The sequence below is a fragment of the Monodon monoceros genome, unplaced genomic scaffold, assembly GCF_005190385.1.
Source record: "Monodon monoceros isolate NGI ecotype Baffin Bay Population unplaced genomic scaffold, NGI_Narwhal_1 Super_Scaffold_11, whole genome shotgun sequence".
Classification (NCBI taxonomy): Eukaryota; Metazoa; Chordata; class Mammalia; order Artiodactyla; family Monodontidae; genus Monodon; species Monodon monoceros.
In genome coordinates, this window is record NW_021703767.1 from 58,932,524 (window position 1) to 58,947,997 (window position 15,474).

At 39.1% G+C, this 15,474-nt stretch overlaps 1 protein-coding gene across 1 annotated transcript in view; it reads right to left on the reverse strand.

The window, feature by feature from the left end:
* Positions 1–10,117: 10,117 nt before the first annotated feature.
* Positions 10,118–15,474, reverse strand: part of CCDC80 (coiled-coil domain containing 80) — a 34,083-nt gene continuing 28,726 nt past the window's right edge. Inside the window, exons 6-8 of the mRNA XM_029215028.1 lie at positions 14,264–14,367; positions 11,716–11,796; positions 10,118–10,621 (exon numbers count right to left, since the gene is read on the reverse strand). Coding sequence (XP_029070861.1) covers positions 10,284–10,621; positions 11,716–11,796; positions 14,264–14,367 — 523 coding nt within the window. The 3' untranslated portion in view covers positions 10,118–10,283. The remainder of the gene's footprint in view (positions 10,622–11,715; positions 11,797–14,263; positions 14,368–15,474) is intronic.

The following is a 15,474-nucleotide window of genomic DNA, read 5'->3' on the forward strand; positions in this document are numbered from 1 at the left end:
GCAGACTTTCTAATACTGAGTAATATATATCCCTCCTTTAAAGGAAAAAAAAAACCTCTCACAGATCAGTGTTGACCTTTTTTTCACTTTACTGTAATTTAAATGCATATGAACATAAAGTATAAACTTCTTATAGTTTTTATACGAAAACCAAAACAAATTTACAATTAAAGTATAAAGCTATAAAAGCAGTAAATTTTCAATTCAAATAGGAATTTAGTGAGAAGGTGATATTTTGCTCAAATGGAATCACAGTAAACCCCCTAAGAGATCTGCAGAACTTCTGTCCTCACTTGCTATTTTACTTGCTTCAAGCACCATCCTGTCTCTGCCAAGAAAGATAACTGAAACCTGCTGACAATGCTGGTAATGCATTTAATCCTGCTGGGATTTATCAACCCATGTCCCTAACAATCCCATACGGATGTGGTGTGCGTCAAGCTGCCAACTCCCATTGGCCGCGATGCCCTGGAAAGATTTTAAAAACGTCAGCTTTATGTGTTCCCTGAAGCTTTGAAAGAACTCACAAATACAATTGCCTAGGCTTGGCACTTTTTTGAGGAGTACTTTTTTCCCTACAACAGTCTTTGTTTCTTCCTCCTCTCCTCTTCTTCTTGATTCACTCTTGATCATTTATATTCAATATTTTGCTAAAAAATTAACCATCCAGATTTTCAAATTTATTTGCACAGGAATTCGTGAATCATGCTCGTATTTCTTTTACTTATTTCCTCTTTTACTATAGTTCTGTTTTCTTTCTTATTTTTGATTTTGTGTATGAATGGTGTCTCTTGGTTTTTTAAAAAATAGGTTAATGAGCAGCTTCTAATTTTTACTTTATTAAAATTTATTATGTTCTGTTTTTCTAAAGTTTGTTTTGTTCTTTTTCCATCTTCTTCAAATGTATTTGTTTTCTTTCTTGCTTGTTAATGAACATGTTTATAACTAGTAGAAAAATTCCTTGAAGTAAGTAGACTCCAGGCCAGTCCCCAAAGACTTTAAAATATAGCATTATCATTGTTATTTTTTCTAATTCTGTTTCGAGTCAAGAGTAGTGTCATTGAGGATTTTATTCATACTTTTGTTAATTTCTAGTTTTTATACACTTGGTTGGAAAATGATATCTGTGCTCTTCCTGTTGTTATTTGCATATTTTTATTGAATTTATTATTGTAGCTTGGCTCATCCTTTGTGTAAAAACTTTTTTGAGAAAGTTGATGTTCGTTTGATATTTTGAACCAGTTTGAAAGTTTCTTGTCATATTTTAGATTTATTCAACTTTCATTTCTAGTCTGTTTCACTGCTAGTAGTTACTTCTACATTTTTAAAAGCAAACTTAGAACCTTATTTATAAATGTTTAAACCTCAAAAATTAAAATATGGTCATTGACTCCTTTCATTGAAAGATGAGGAACTTAGGTTATTATATTTCCTCCCAACTCCTCCTTTTTCTTAATAAGCTCTGAGAATTTTATCTAGGTCTGCTACGCTGTATTTCATCTCTTCTAGGACTCATATGTTTTCACATTACCATCTCTGAAATTCGGCTGTGTTAAGTAATGGCATGTTAATATAGCTGCTGCCTCCTGGCAGTAATGAAGTTGTCTTTGCTTGCACATGCAGGCATTTGGCACGTGCCTACAACTTCTTGATGTTTCAGTCAACAAACCACTTAAAAGACCATTTGAGGAGAGGATAAGAGTTCTGGTTGTTGTCTGAAAATCTTTCATTGGTACCTCCTGGTAAGATCAAGAACATGCCAGCATCAGTTTTTACAGAATAAGTGTCAATAGCTTGGAAGAAGACCCTGGAGACAGCAGAGAAACTCTCTTAAAATGCTTCATCATCATTACGTCTCCCAGTGGTGCAGGGAACTATCTGCCTGGAAAACCTCAGACATCCACGACTCTGCGTCAAAAAGGGATTCAAGAGATTCTGGCTCAAAATGTGAAGATATTCTAGAAATAGCTTAATTTATTTAACTTATAGTTTCCCTTTTTATGTAATCAGAAAATGCTACATGATAAATGCAAAGTATTTAAAAGCTCTTTAAAAAGAGATATAAAATGAAAATTCTAGATGACAAGAAAGTAATGTTTAATTGACTGTTTCTTAGCAGGACACGAAATAGTGGTGTCTCTTAGATTTGATGTTGTCATGGATATGATGCAATTTGGAAGTTCTTTTTTTTTTTTTTTCGGTAAGCAGGCCTCTCACTGCTGTGGTCTCTCCCGTTGCGGACCACAGGCTCCAGACGTGCAGGCTCAGCGGCCGTGGCTCACGGGCCCAGCAGCTCCACGGCATGTGGGATCCTCCTGGACCGGGGCACGAACCCGTGTCCCCTGCATCAGCAGGCAGAGTCTCAACCACTGCGCCACCGGGGAAGCCCTGGAAGTTCTTTTTAAAATGTTTTATTATGCACCTTTTCCTTCAAGAATTAATAGTTTGCCTTTTAGTTTGTAATCCCAATTATCACAGCTAATTAAACTTTATTCGTTCATGACATAATTTGTTTATTCATAACTTTAAATGCCAGTTCATCTCTCAGCTGGGAGCTGTCTTAAAATAGATTTTTCTCTTCCAAAAGTGTTTTCGACTGATACACTTCCTGAGGCTTTAATATTTTTTGGTGTCTAATAACTACTAACCGCAGGTTTTTTCGAGTCATATTATTGTTCAGAGGTTTTGCATTTTTATTACTTTCTATAGCTATTTAATATAATATAAATAATGGCTTGTCTGAAAAATAATTCTTAAGTCACCTTTTTTTTTCCATTTAGAAATCTCCTTTTTTATCATTTAGTGTTGCCAAAAAGTTGTTTCCCTGCCCTATTACATATGTACGTATGTATGTGTATATGTATGTCTAGGTGTGTGTGTATGCGTATATGCACATATATATATATATATATGTATATATGGGGTTTTTTCCCCATTTTTGTAGGGGAGCTGATTTCTAAGCCTGGGTGCATGGATGCCTCTGTATAGATCTTTTCTTTAAGATTTCTGTGTACTCATCTTTAAACAAAATTTTAATCAGCCCCATTATTTCCCACAAAATGGTGTAGGTGAAATCTCCCTTACCCAATTGCTCTTTACCTGGACCCTGAATGGCTTCTTTGAAGTTGTGTTAAAGCTAGAAGGTGTTTTAAGAAGGTGGAAGGGAAGCAGGACCATGGAAAATTGCAACGAGGGAACTTTCTGGGTGTGTACTTTTCCTCTATCTCAGTTGAAATGCCTGCTTTGAGTGCCAGTTCCATAGAGATAGGGGTAGTACTGTCTCCTGTTGTGAGGAGAGGGTATCACTTGACTTTTAGCTTGTTTCTCTGTTTGAGACTGAGCCCCCTGCTTTGATAAGAAGTCAGGCTAAGTGAAGTGCCTTGAAAGCAGCACACACTTTCTCTACAACTGTGAAATTTGCTACTAGAATGTTTCTATTGTATACTTATATATAATTATATAATATTTGTATATATTCTTACATTTAATATGTTACAGACACTTAACATATTGTATAAAATATTTTAACATTTCATATTCTGTAAGTTTTTTTATGTAAAATTTATACACACTGCCCTGCTGCAAAGATTTCCCACGTTCATATATTTGAAAGGACTCACCAGACTCCACAGAGGACACTCACGTAAGACTTTTATTTAAAGCAAAGGACATGGTGCTGCAAGAAAAGGAGAGTGTAGACACTGGGGTTCCAAGAGAGCCGAAGCCTGAGCTCCCCAGGGTCCTTATTACACAGAGACCGCACTGTCTCCACTGTCTCCAGCTGGAACTACGAAGATCTGTGGGAGGAATCTTGACTTTGGGAGAGCTCAAAGTAGAATTTCCCAGGCTTTTCATGGCCTCTCTAGCCAGCTAATCAGTCAGGTTTTTGTAATCTATTTAGCCAGTTGGAAACTATCATTAAAGAAATTAACCCTGGGGATCCCCGGGGTAGTTTCAAACTTTAAACAGCACATCATAAATCCCACTGCCCTTAGTTTGGCCAAGAGTCGAAAAAGATACCATCATGTCCCCAGAGATAGAGCTTTTCCAGTCTAGCTGTAAACCAACTCCATCCTGCATATATATATACCCTTATCTCCAAACCTCCTTCCTCCAATTAGGAAGTTAGGGGGAAAGAACGGCAGGGCATAGCCATGTCACTTAACTTTGGCCTCTCAGCTACAGCTGATCCTTGCCTGAGCAATAGACTACAAGTGTATTTCTTATCTTTCCTAGTGCTCAATTTCCCCAAGTTCGGGATAGTAAGTAGACACACATTACTCAAAGTTCATGCTTTGAGATTAAAGCTATTCCCTAGTTTCAATCTTGATGAAGTTTTCTTCTATAAATTCATGCTTATTGTTCATTTTAGTTTATTTCAGTGAGGGGGTAGTGTTGATGAATGAATTAGTATTAGTGCCAGCATCCTTTCATGGACATCCGGACAACTTCTTAAATCTGGGAGAGGTAAGAAGTTCCCAGGAGAAGCAGTGCCTACACTGTGAGTATCCAAAAGCCATTGACTATGGTGACAGTGGAGTCAATATGAGGTACTTGTTCAAATCATGTCGAGGCTGACAGGAAGAGCCATGTAATAATTCTAGTCTCCAAAAGATTGAAGAACTATCATCACTTATATCTCCCTGGTCCCTTCTTTATACCTCTCCCCCCATCATTGATTATATATACTATCTTATAATTGACTGTGTACATGGCTGTTCTCTACTAATCTGTACTGGAAAATGTCAGTTTTGTATTACTCGTTTCTAGCAAAGTACATAGAAAATAATATAAATACAATAAATGTTGGAATCATCATATAACTTGAGCATAACCTGAAAATGAGTATCTTGGATTAAGACCTGGAATGACTAGATGGTTCTCTTCACACTTCAAGGCTTTCAGCCATTCTTGATCAAGTCTTGCCAAATTTGGGTATATTCCTGCCTCTGCCTACCCTGTTCTAATTTGGCTCTCTAAAGAGTATTCACAAAAAGAGGCAAGCCAAAGATAGAAAAGAGGACTAAAGGAGACAAACAGAATGATGGTGAAATCCATAGGAGGAATTTACTCTTTCTCTAACATTTTCGGGAAGGAAAGTGAGGCTTGCTTCCAGGGATTAGCAATCTTTCAGAAATGGTTTGTCAAGCTGTTCCCTATGGCCCTTCTTCAAGGATCTCCTTTTGCGCTGCAGATGTCCTTAGAAAGGGTGGTACCTTTAGCATGTCAGTTATATACCTAATCAGTTGTAGTCATCTGTGAGCCAGAATGGTTCATGAGAGAGGGGCCAGGGAAAGGAGAAAAGGGCCAGGAGAGAGGAAAGGGATGCTTATGGGGGAGGAGGAAAGCCAAAGAAAATGTTGCCCAGGGTCAGTTTTAGCTGTTTAAAATCACCCCACCCCTTCACCCAGCCTCCTGGGCACATGTATCAACCCATGGAGTGGAGGGTGGAGGACCATCCTTTTGCTTTCTAGAAGGAAGTACTGATATTTAAGGTCTCTGAAGTCTGCCCAGGGACTGCCCAGTTTCCAAGCTTCAGGTGATACATTTGGTCCCCAAATTAGGAAATTTGTGTTGAAGCACAAGCATATGCTGCAACACAAATTTCCTAATTTGGGGACCACATTAAGGGACCCCTTAAACGTTCGGGAAGCTCACAGTCCTTGCCAGCCTGAATCCCTTGGAAGCTCCAGCCTGGCTGTTAAGGTGATGATGAGGGTTTCTGTGTGTTAGAGGTGATGACCGCTTTAGAGCACAGCCACAGCAGCAGTACTGTGCTGGGAAGAATTCAGTGAAGTTGCTTAATACCTTTCCCAATTCCCATAACAATTTGGAACTGGATTCTGAACTATGAAGTCTGGGTTCTCTGAGAATTAACATTGATTGGATCATAGGAAATCTCTGAGCTTCTCTGAGCTTAGCATTCTACTCCCTAGAGACCAAGAAAGATTCATAAATGTCACAGAGTTAGAAGAAACTTAAATGTCTAGTCCCACTCTCTCATTTGGAGATGAGAAGCTGAGTCCCAGAGGTAAAGTGACTCATCTCAGGTCAGGGCAAGGACCAGTAGTTTTCCCAAGTCCAGTGGCCCTTTTAAAACACCCATCGAATTCTGTTACAACTTGCCCTTTGCGCTTCATCACCTTCTGTGTAAGTGCCTGACAATTAGCTTTTCTGAGAGTAATGTAAAGGCTTAACATTAATCTTTTGATTGTTAAGGCATCCACGTCAAAGAATCCATCTCGAATAAACATGTTGCCAGCTACACAACTACCTAAAGATCCAGCAACCCCCATGAAGTTCCCCTATTGGAAAGCCCTGGGTGACCTACATAACTGACCCCTTGAGTGACCCTACTTTTCCCTTCATGTGCCTAAATTCCCACTCTTAGGTTTAAATTCACCAATAAAAAGTAAACCCGTGAAACCCTAGGCACCTCACCCTCAACCCCAATACAGGCAGAGCCCCAGGTCTCTGCTCTCTACCTGCAGCCTTGCCGTGTGTATCCTCCAGGACCTGTGAATAATAAATCTTGTTTTTTACAGAGTTTCGTGATGGTTGATGAAATAAAATTCATATTTTATGGCAAGATGAAAAAAACGTAAAATTCTTCTTTGCCTGTTTCGGCTTCCTCCCTCCCCTTTAGTGTGTATTATGCATTTGCACTAACCAGACCTCCTTAGGAGATAACCTTCCTTCCTAACCTCGTAAGGGGCCACTATGACCCATGACCCACTACTCATCATTTTGTACATGTTGATCTGTAAACTGTCAAATGATGCATTACTATTTGTCTCAAAAAAAAGTATGTAACCGAGCTTTGACCTCTAATTGGTAGAACAAACCTCAGAGCTTTCTGAAAGACTGTCTCCCAGATTATAATCCTCAGGTTGGCTTGACTAAAAATTTCCATTTCTTTCTTAGATCTGCTATTGATTAATTTTTCATCAACATGGTTGTTGCTGAAGTGCACTTTGCGATCATAATAAGAACCACAAAGGCCAGTCCAGCCACAACATTGGTTCCTATGGGGAAATGTCTGTAATACAGGCCCAGGTGAGTGCCCCCGGGCATTCCTGGCTGATAGCATCACTATCGACAGGTTGAGACCATCAGGAAGCACCACTCTGACCTTGATTCTTGAGTTCTTAGTAACTAATAACATGTACAAAATGAAGAGGAAAGTCTGGCATTAGGGGCTTTGCACCAACTCTGAGAGGACTGAAGAGAAGTAGTTAGCATTTTAACTGAGCTTCACTTGGAGTTAAGAGTACTCAGCAACCACACCCTCTGTCCACACACACCAAACCATCAAGTACAGAGCAGCCATGGAGCAGAAAGGATTCCTCAGCAGGGAAAGGGGAATTCGTGGTGGCACAGAAATGGACAGAGGTTCTTTTCAAGAGGCTTCTCCTTTTCTGGAATCTCCCTACAGTGCTGAGCACTGAGATCATCAATCAGGGTCAGCTGAGGCCATCATTCACCCTGGTCCTGAGCTATTTTTATCGTCAAGGCTCTAGGAGTTGAGAAGGTGTGAGCTTCGTTATTAACTATAATCCAGAAAATGAGACCAGTGGGCTCCACCGACTCTGCTGCGTCTGGGCCACCAGCCTCTGTAGCAGGCAGGAGAAGGATTTCTCTGCTGAATTATTATTCACCTTAGAGGGCTTCCCTGGTGGCACAGTGGTTGAGAGTCCACCTGCCAATGCAGGGGACACGGGTTCGTGCCCCCGTCTGGGAATATCCCACATGCCGCGGAGCAGCTGGGCCCATGAGCCATGGCCGCTGAGCCTGCGCATCCGGAGCCTGTGCTCCGTGACGGGAGAGGCCACAACAGTGAGAGGCCCACGTAATGCAAAAACAAAAAAACAAAAACAAAACAAACAAAAAAATATTCACCTTAGAGCCCTGGGATTTCTCTAGTGGAAACCAATTCTTAGAAATTCATGGAAGGGAATTATGACAACCAGCAACTTTGGTGAGGCTGTGTCCTTTACAGAGTTTTCCAGATTTTCCTAACTCAACTGGGTGCTTTTCTTTCTAAATACTATAAACTTTCTCAGAGACTATATTTTATTTATTTCTTACCTTTTGTTGTTGCTGTTTTGGGAAGGAAATGCTTTTATAGGAAAAAAACAATACTCAGATTTCAAACAACCTGATCTATACCTCTGGAAGACAGAGATTCAGGTTACCTAGTTCTCCAATCCTCCCATTTGGTGAGAATTACTCTGTAGTTTTCCAGATTATAGAATTTGAGGACATTTACCAAAAACATCTTCCTCTGAATGTGTTCTTTTGCTGAGCTATGGCTTATACTACAGTCCCCCAAATGATTATACACGACTTCTGTCTCCACTCATTAGAGGAAGGAGTCTTCAAATGCATTTGCTAATGATCATTTCAGTGTCCCTGAAACCAGAAGAATTCTTGAAAAAGTAATCTCAGGTTATGAAAAAGTGTTGTCTTTCTTTGGGTGTAGGAGCTAGAACCTTATTCATATTATTCTATAAGTAAATTTTCTATTATCCCTACCTAGTTTCCTTGGGAGATGAAACTCCCTCATTATTATATTTCCTGAAACTGAGACAATTTGTGGCCCTTAGAAATTGTCCCTATGTAATTTCAGAAACAATCATAAAGAAAACCATTCTTATTGGCAATTTTAAGCTGTGCTTCACCTTGGCAAAAATGCAAGAGCAATGCACATCAACCTGGTTCTTGCACCTTCACCCTTCAGGCAGCTGGTACAGACTGTTCTAGGAGAGAGGAGGAAAGCTCTCCACCATGGGAGAAGGGTAGGGTGGGACCATAGTTTATATAATAAGAAAACTGTGTTCTGAAGTCACTTGTACTTTCTGGACCTCAGTTACCTGTAAAACAGGTAAGAATGCATGGTCTTCATAGAGAATAAGGGACAAAACAAGTGATTCCTCAGGTTCATTGAGGTACAAATTCCACTTTTACTATAATTATAACAAAGTTCAGATGATGTAAAGACAAACTTGTACAAATAGGCACAGATAAGTTAAACGCTAGTAGTATCCACATGCGGCTTGAATGCAGTTATTAATATCTAGGCTCACTAGAGTTAATAACCAATTTCAAGACTATTTGGAGAATTAGTTGTTAATAACAGTGACAAAAAATAAGCATCCCCATTACTGATAGAGGCTGGCACTGTCCGGATGCTAAACTCTGGGGAATCTGATCACCTTTGGGCAAGCTCATACATATTAGTTAATATTACTTGGTCTTTGCTGAAAACCAAAGAAAAGTAGGAAAGAAGGAAGGAAGGGAAAGAGGGAGTGAAGAAGGGAGAATATTTAGTTTATATGCCATATGTAAAAAATAAATGCTCTATTTCAAAGACAAGGATTATATTCTGCAATCCAGTTACAATTTTATCCACTGTTAATTTAGTAACATTTTCCTTTGAAAACAAAAAGAACCCCTAAAAATAATCTCCTTTGTAATTTTATTTTACAAGGCGCCAGTATGATAATGGGCCCATTAGGGAGTCAAATGTGAAGAGTCAAGGTTTCCCATGCTGGAAATTCCATGGTACCTGATAGAACTCTGAAAGTAGCACCTCTAGCTGCAGAGCCAGATTCTGGTGGTGATCTAGAAGTTCCTTTTCCCTGAAAAGACACTAAAAGTTAACAGAAACAGGGCAGGAAGTGGCTATGATAACAAAGCTGAGTTTGGTACTTGCCCTGGCTTTGGTAGCCAATATCACCGGACTCCTGTAGTATCAAACTTCAGGAAAGAAATTCACAGTATAGAGCAGAGCTGTCTTAATCATTTTTAGACTAACATTTCAAAAAGGGTTAAGAAGCTATCTGCTCTGTCTGTTCCATCTGCTCAGATGTTCATCTGAAAATATCTGTGCTGTGATCTTTAATTTTCTTTAACAATCATGGTTTTCACTTACCAATTAATACTAAAAAGAGAGGTATAAATACTTACGCTATAGAATACTGTATTCCCAATCACGTCCACCATATTAAGAAAAGGAAAATATCCATTTTCAATAACATTATTCAGCACCAGATCCCCTCCAGTTAGACAAACAATTCTCTTAAACATCTTTATGATTTAAGGCTTCAGTAACAACTCAAGAGTAGGCAAAAGTTTGCTATTTATTTAATCTTGGAAGAACACTGAAAGAAAAAGGCAGGGAATGTAGGCAGTGTGGAAGAACTCTCCTTTACATAGCTGGCCACATGTGGCTTCAACAGCTGCAGGGGAAACTGGCTGGGGCTAAGGTTACATATTTCTGTTCAGTAAGGGTATCCATGGTGGTAACTCTCATGATGACGGTAGTCATCCTGGTAACCATCCTGGTATCCTTGATGGTAACCATAGCCTGCATACTCATCTTCTGGGCAGCGCATCCCCAGTGACTGCTGAATAGCCATTTCCTGTCTCCGGAGTTGCATCGAATCAATTAAATCGTACACAATCACCATGGACCACATTGGGGAAGGATACCAGGATTTCACATTTCCATCTTTTCCAACTAGAAGCATGGAGAAGTACTCTGGGCTCACTTGAAAATAGTTACGTATGTCTTTCACCAAGTGGGCTGGTATGTCTTCTCGCTCCACAACAGAGCTCCCTGGAATAGGATTAGAAAAGTTGTTAGCGGATTGAAGAGGCAGCACTCAGGAAAGCATCAAAGTGAGAAGAAACCACTGTGAGAATAGAGAGAGGACCCAGGAGTCTCTTCTCTTCAGCTCAAAAATCCTATTTAAAAAGTTTGCTTGTTTTTTCTATTAGCAAAGAAATGTCCCTGTTGTTCTACAACATTATTAGTGTATCCAACTTTGGGGCACATAATGTCTCCTTATAGGAATGTTACAAAGTATAAAACCAGTCCCTTCATTTAATCCTGGCAAGATCAACTGCTTTAAAATTTGTCACTAACAAAGATTATATTGTTTATATTTCTAAGTTTACTTCCAATTAGCTTAGTTTCTTCTTTGCGGTTACAGTTTTACTTTTGATGCTGTTGTCTTTATAACAAAACTCTTATTTCATTGTCAAAGGTGAAAAATACCAATTATCTAAGAGCTGGGAATATATTTAAACTATTATCATTAGTGAAAAGAAGAAAGGGAAGGGAGAAGGGCACTGACACTTTCTGGGTATCTGCTCTGTCCAGCACTGTGCCAGGGATTTATCCACATTATCTCAGGTAAAGCGCTTGATCTTGGATGGAAGGACTGGGTTTACTTTCTGAAACTTTTAGTCACTGTCATTTTCTTTCAGCTTCTCTGAGCCTTTTAGTATATGTCCTTATCTGTTGCAAGGGAATCAGTGAGATATGACCTTTGTGCCTCATAAAACTATTTCGAGAATTAAATGAGATAACATAGATGAAAATGCTTTGTAAGCCAATACAGCCCCATGCAGACAAAAAAGAATTACTTATTTCAGTTAAGAAAATGGATATCTTTGCTGTCACTTATGATTCTTTTAGTAAAAACAATATTAGTGCTTGTGCTCTCCTTCCCCTTCTTCTACATGCATCCTGTGTACACACACACACACACACACACACACACACACACACACATGGGCAAACATGAAGAGGGAGGATTTTGTGACCTTTCTTCACCTGAGGGGTACACCCACTGCTTACATATAAATTAACATAATTTAACTGAACTTATCAGTAGTTTATACTGTTTTAAAGTAACAACACTTTACCATTAATCGGGAACAGTTCTAAAACTCCCCCTACTTCCTCTCCAACACCTAAAAGCTTCAGAACAGTTATGTGGCGCAGACCTAAGAGAAAAAAGAAAGCCGTAAAATCTGTAAGTCTTTCACTTCCAAAGACTGGATGTCTGAGAATTAAAAATCTCTAAGTTTATAAAGAATATAAAACATAACCTGATTACGTAAAATAATTCATTTTTTTAAAGTTTTTTCATTAAAAAATATATTTAAATACTTATAACATCTTGAAAAAAGACTAATTGCAGATTTTAGGATTAACAACAGGGTCAGATGTGGTCTGGTTTTGTTTTGTTTTTGCAGATTGAAATAGAAGAATTTGCTTTTAAACTGCGATTCTCACTCTACTAAATGACAAAACAAAAATGAAGCCATCGGAACTTTAAAATATCTAAGATGATCTAAGTTGATTAGTGTTCTGGAAAAAAGTCATGCCTAAAGTGACAACAGCTTGCATGGATAATTTAATTTTCTCTCAAAGAAAAGACTACAGACCCTAGCCGTTGTGATTGTTTAAGAAATCATTCTGGCTTCCTCAAAGAAAAGTTTGTCAGTTTAAAGGGCAGGTTCTTAGCACTTTTTTAGAAGACTCAAAGGGGTAGCACAGCAGGCACAACTTGCTTCCCAGCCTCAGCTAAAGTTTCAGGAAAGGAAAGAAGGTCATGCCTTGGTAGCTTGTTGGAATTCTTTTGAAGATGAAGCGCATATGAAAAGATTCAGGAGAAAGAACACCGGAGGACAAGGAGGCTCTAGATTCATCCTATTCAGATTTCGTGGTTTTGGACAAAATCCGAGCCTAGTCATGGTAGCAACTTGGAACGAAATATGAATGTTGACGGTGTTGACTGTCCAGGGGAGAAAACTGAAAGCCACCATGGAGGGCTTTTTTAAGGAAGAGTTGAAATCCAGGCAAAATGCTATTACAAAAAAATTTTGTGGCCTTTCCTCTTCTCCCAGAGAAGCAAAGCATTTCTATTCTACATGTTGTTGAGTCATATTTTCAAAAGGGAAGATCATGAATTTAATTATTCCTTAAAAACATGACTTGTTCACATTTCCTGTCTACTGCAAAAGTGTTTGGCTTGGGCTCTGTGCAGAGATTCAAGATGAAACATCACCTAATAGCTGCTGCAAAGACATCTTTAGAAAATTAGCAAACCATGATTTTATGTATATTCTTATTGTGGAGGGCCATTAACTGCTCTAAAAACTTCTGCCTTACCCAGCACTGTTGGTGGCTATACATAATTTAAATTTTGCCGAAGAATACTGGCACAATCAAATCTTCTTTACATGTATTGATATAAGTTCTTAAAGCATTAACCTTGTTAATAGGAGTATAAATAAAAATTCACAGATTTTCTAATTGTTTTTACTGTTATGGGCTCATTTTCTGCCCTCTTTGGAGTTATTATTTCACATCTTAAAATTGAAATGTATTTATAATGTTCAGGTACTGGGTCATAGCAAGGGCCCAGGCTCTGGTAATGCTTTGCAAGACTTAGGCCACCACACCACCTTTTATAAATCAAACACAGTTTTATAACTGATAAATGATTCTTCTTCCTAATAGAAGTATCAAAACAATAAAGATTCATCTATGTTCCAATTATGAATTATTTAATCTGTGGCCCCCTAGCTACTCTTCCCCCCTCTAATGACTCTCTCAAAATTCTTCCTCTGCAGAGGTGTATTTTACATGAGACTTCAGTTGTGATTTCCACTTTTGAAATTGCCATTATCTCTTTGGTTCAAAACAGAACTTAGTAATAAATTCTCTGTATTATGCATTTCCTTTCCTTTCTATATGTCCATATTCAAAATGATACTAGCTCTTTCTGACCATTAGGATAATAATGTTTGGTAAAGAAAGCATACATTAGTTTTCAAAACACTGAGCAATTTACTGCAAATAATGATAGTAATAATAAACTGCATTTCTCTTTGACCTGCTTGTCTTAAAGCATAAGGTTCTGTTTAACAGATCTTGCTGTCTTCCTGGTGCCCAGTTATAGATCAAAATCCTTTCTAAGGGAATGGCAATATAGTACAGTGTGCTTCAATTCATTCATTAATTCCCAAAGCCATTCCTGTTTTACAAAAGATATTTAATCTATGGAGAAGTACACAATGTTGGTACCTAATTATTACCTAAGTAAATGATAATACCTGAGTTTTATGATCTTGAGGCAAGTTTTTAAAAAGGAAACAAGAAGACAACATAACAGAGATCACTTAAAGTAAAGCAGCAGGTATTTTCAAACACTTTAATGAAGAACCTGAGAGGGCAGAATATTGAGAAAAAAGAAAAAAGAAAAACAGACCCCAGTTGACTAAGATTTCAGTCTGAAAGCAACTTTATCCTCAGTATAACTGAGTAAGTGTCTAGGAATCTACAGTTTGGACTGGGGAATATTTGGATGACCTAATGTTCCATTTTAGAACAGACCAGGAAGAGAGTGGTATGGGAAGGCAGTGATGCTTTAAGACAAGCAGGTCAGTGAGGCTTCCCACTCACCAAAATTGCATGCCTGACCACTGAGGGCAGAGAGCTGCTGTGAATAGGCCCAGTCTTCATCATTAGGCGCTGAGATCACTAGCAACCGTCTCCTCCATCGAAACCTGGAAGAGAAGCAGAAGACCACAATTGCTGCTTCAAACAATAGAGGCCAGTGTGAAAACGCAGAGGAACTTCGGCTGTCATTTTTTTTCCTGTGCCCAGAATAGAAAACAGTGACCCTTAGAAATATTTCATAGCTCCTCAAAGCCTAATATTAAACGGTATTACCACATTTCTTGCACTTTTTCTTTTGTAACTTCACAGTCTGCCATACTGTGACATTTGCCTGATGTGTCAGGCATGAGTCTGGTCCCCGTGCCTGATGAGGTCACTTAGGGAGAGACGAAGCTCTCAGATACAATGAAAACTAGCCGATATTGTATGTTAACTTGTAGCAACAGAAATAAGGGAATCAGAAAATAACTGAAGAAAACTCAGGTTCTGGGGCTTCCCTGGTGGTGCAGTGGTTGAGAGTCCACCTGCCCATGCAGGAGACACGGGTTCGTGCCCCGGTCCGGGAAGATCCCACATGCCGGGGAGCGGCTGGGCCTGTGAGCCATGGCCGCTGAGCCTGCATGTCCGGAGCCTGTGCTCCGCAATGGGAGAGGCCACAGCAGTGAGAGGCCCACATACCGCAAAAAAAAAGAGAGAAAACTCAGGTTCTAGTAGAGTTCCCTAGGGTTTTTGGGTGGGGCAGGGATTAGTGAATATATGGACAGGAAATAGTATGGAGAAAAAGAACTGAATTTTAAGTAGATGACAGTGACAGGAAGAAGGAAAATAGGAAAGTGTCTTAAGGGGTCAAGGAGGGTTCCTGGAAAAACAAAGCCCTATGTACCTTCCTCAATAGCCAGTGGCTCTTCCAGGGGCAAATGCTAGTTCTAAAATGTACCCTATCATCATAGTAAGAACCACCACTTTCAGAGTACAGAAGTAGTCTACAGAAGTAGAATGGGGCTAAACCTAGAGCCATAGGATTTTAGATTATATGATAAACTTGTTTCTGCTCTTACAGCTCCAACACGGCAGGGCAGTGGAAAGAGCTTTTGTCTTACAGCCAGGAAGCTTGGTCCACATTTTGTCACTGCCACTTTTTGGGTTCCTTGAGCACGTCACTCTGTTCATCTAAGTCATAGTTTTTCCTTAGCTCTAGAATCAAAAAGAGCACC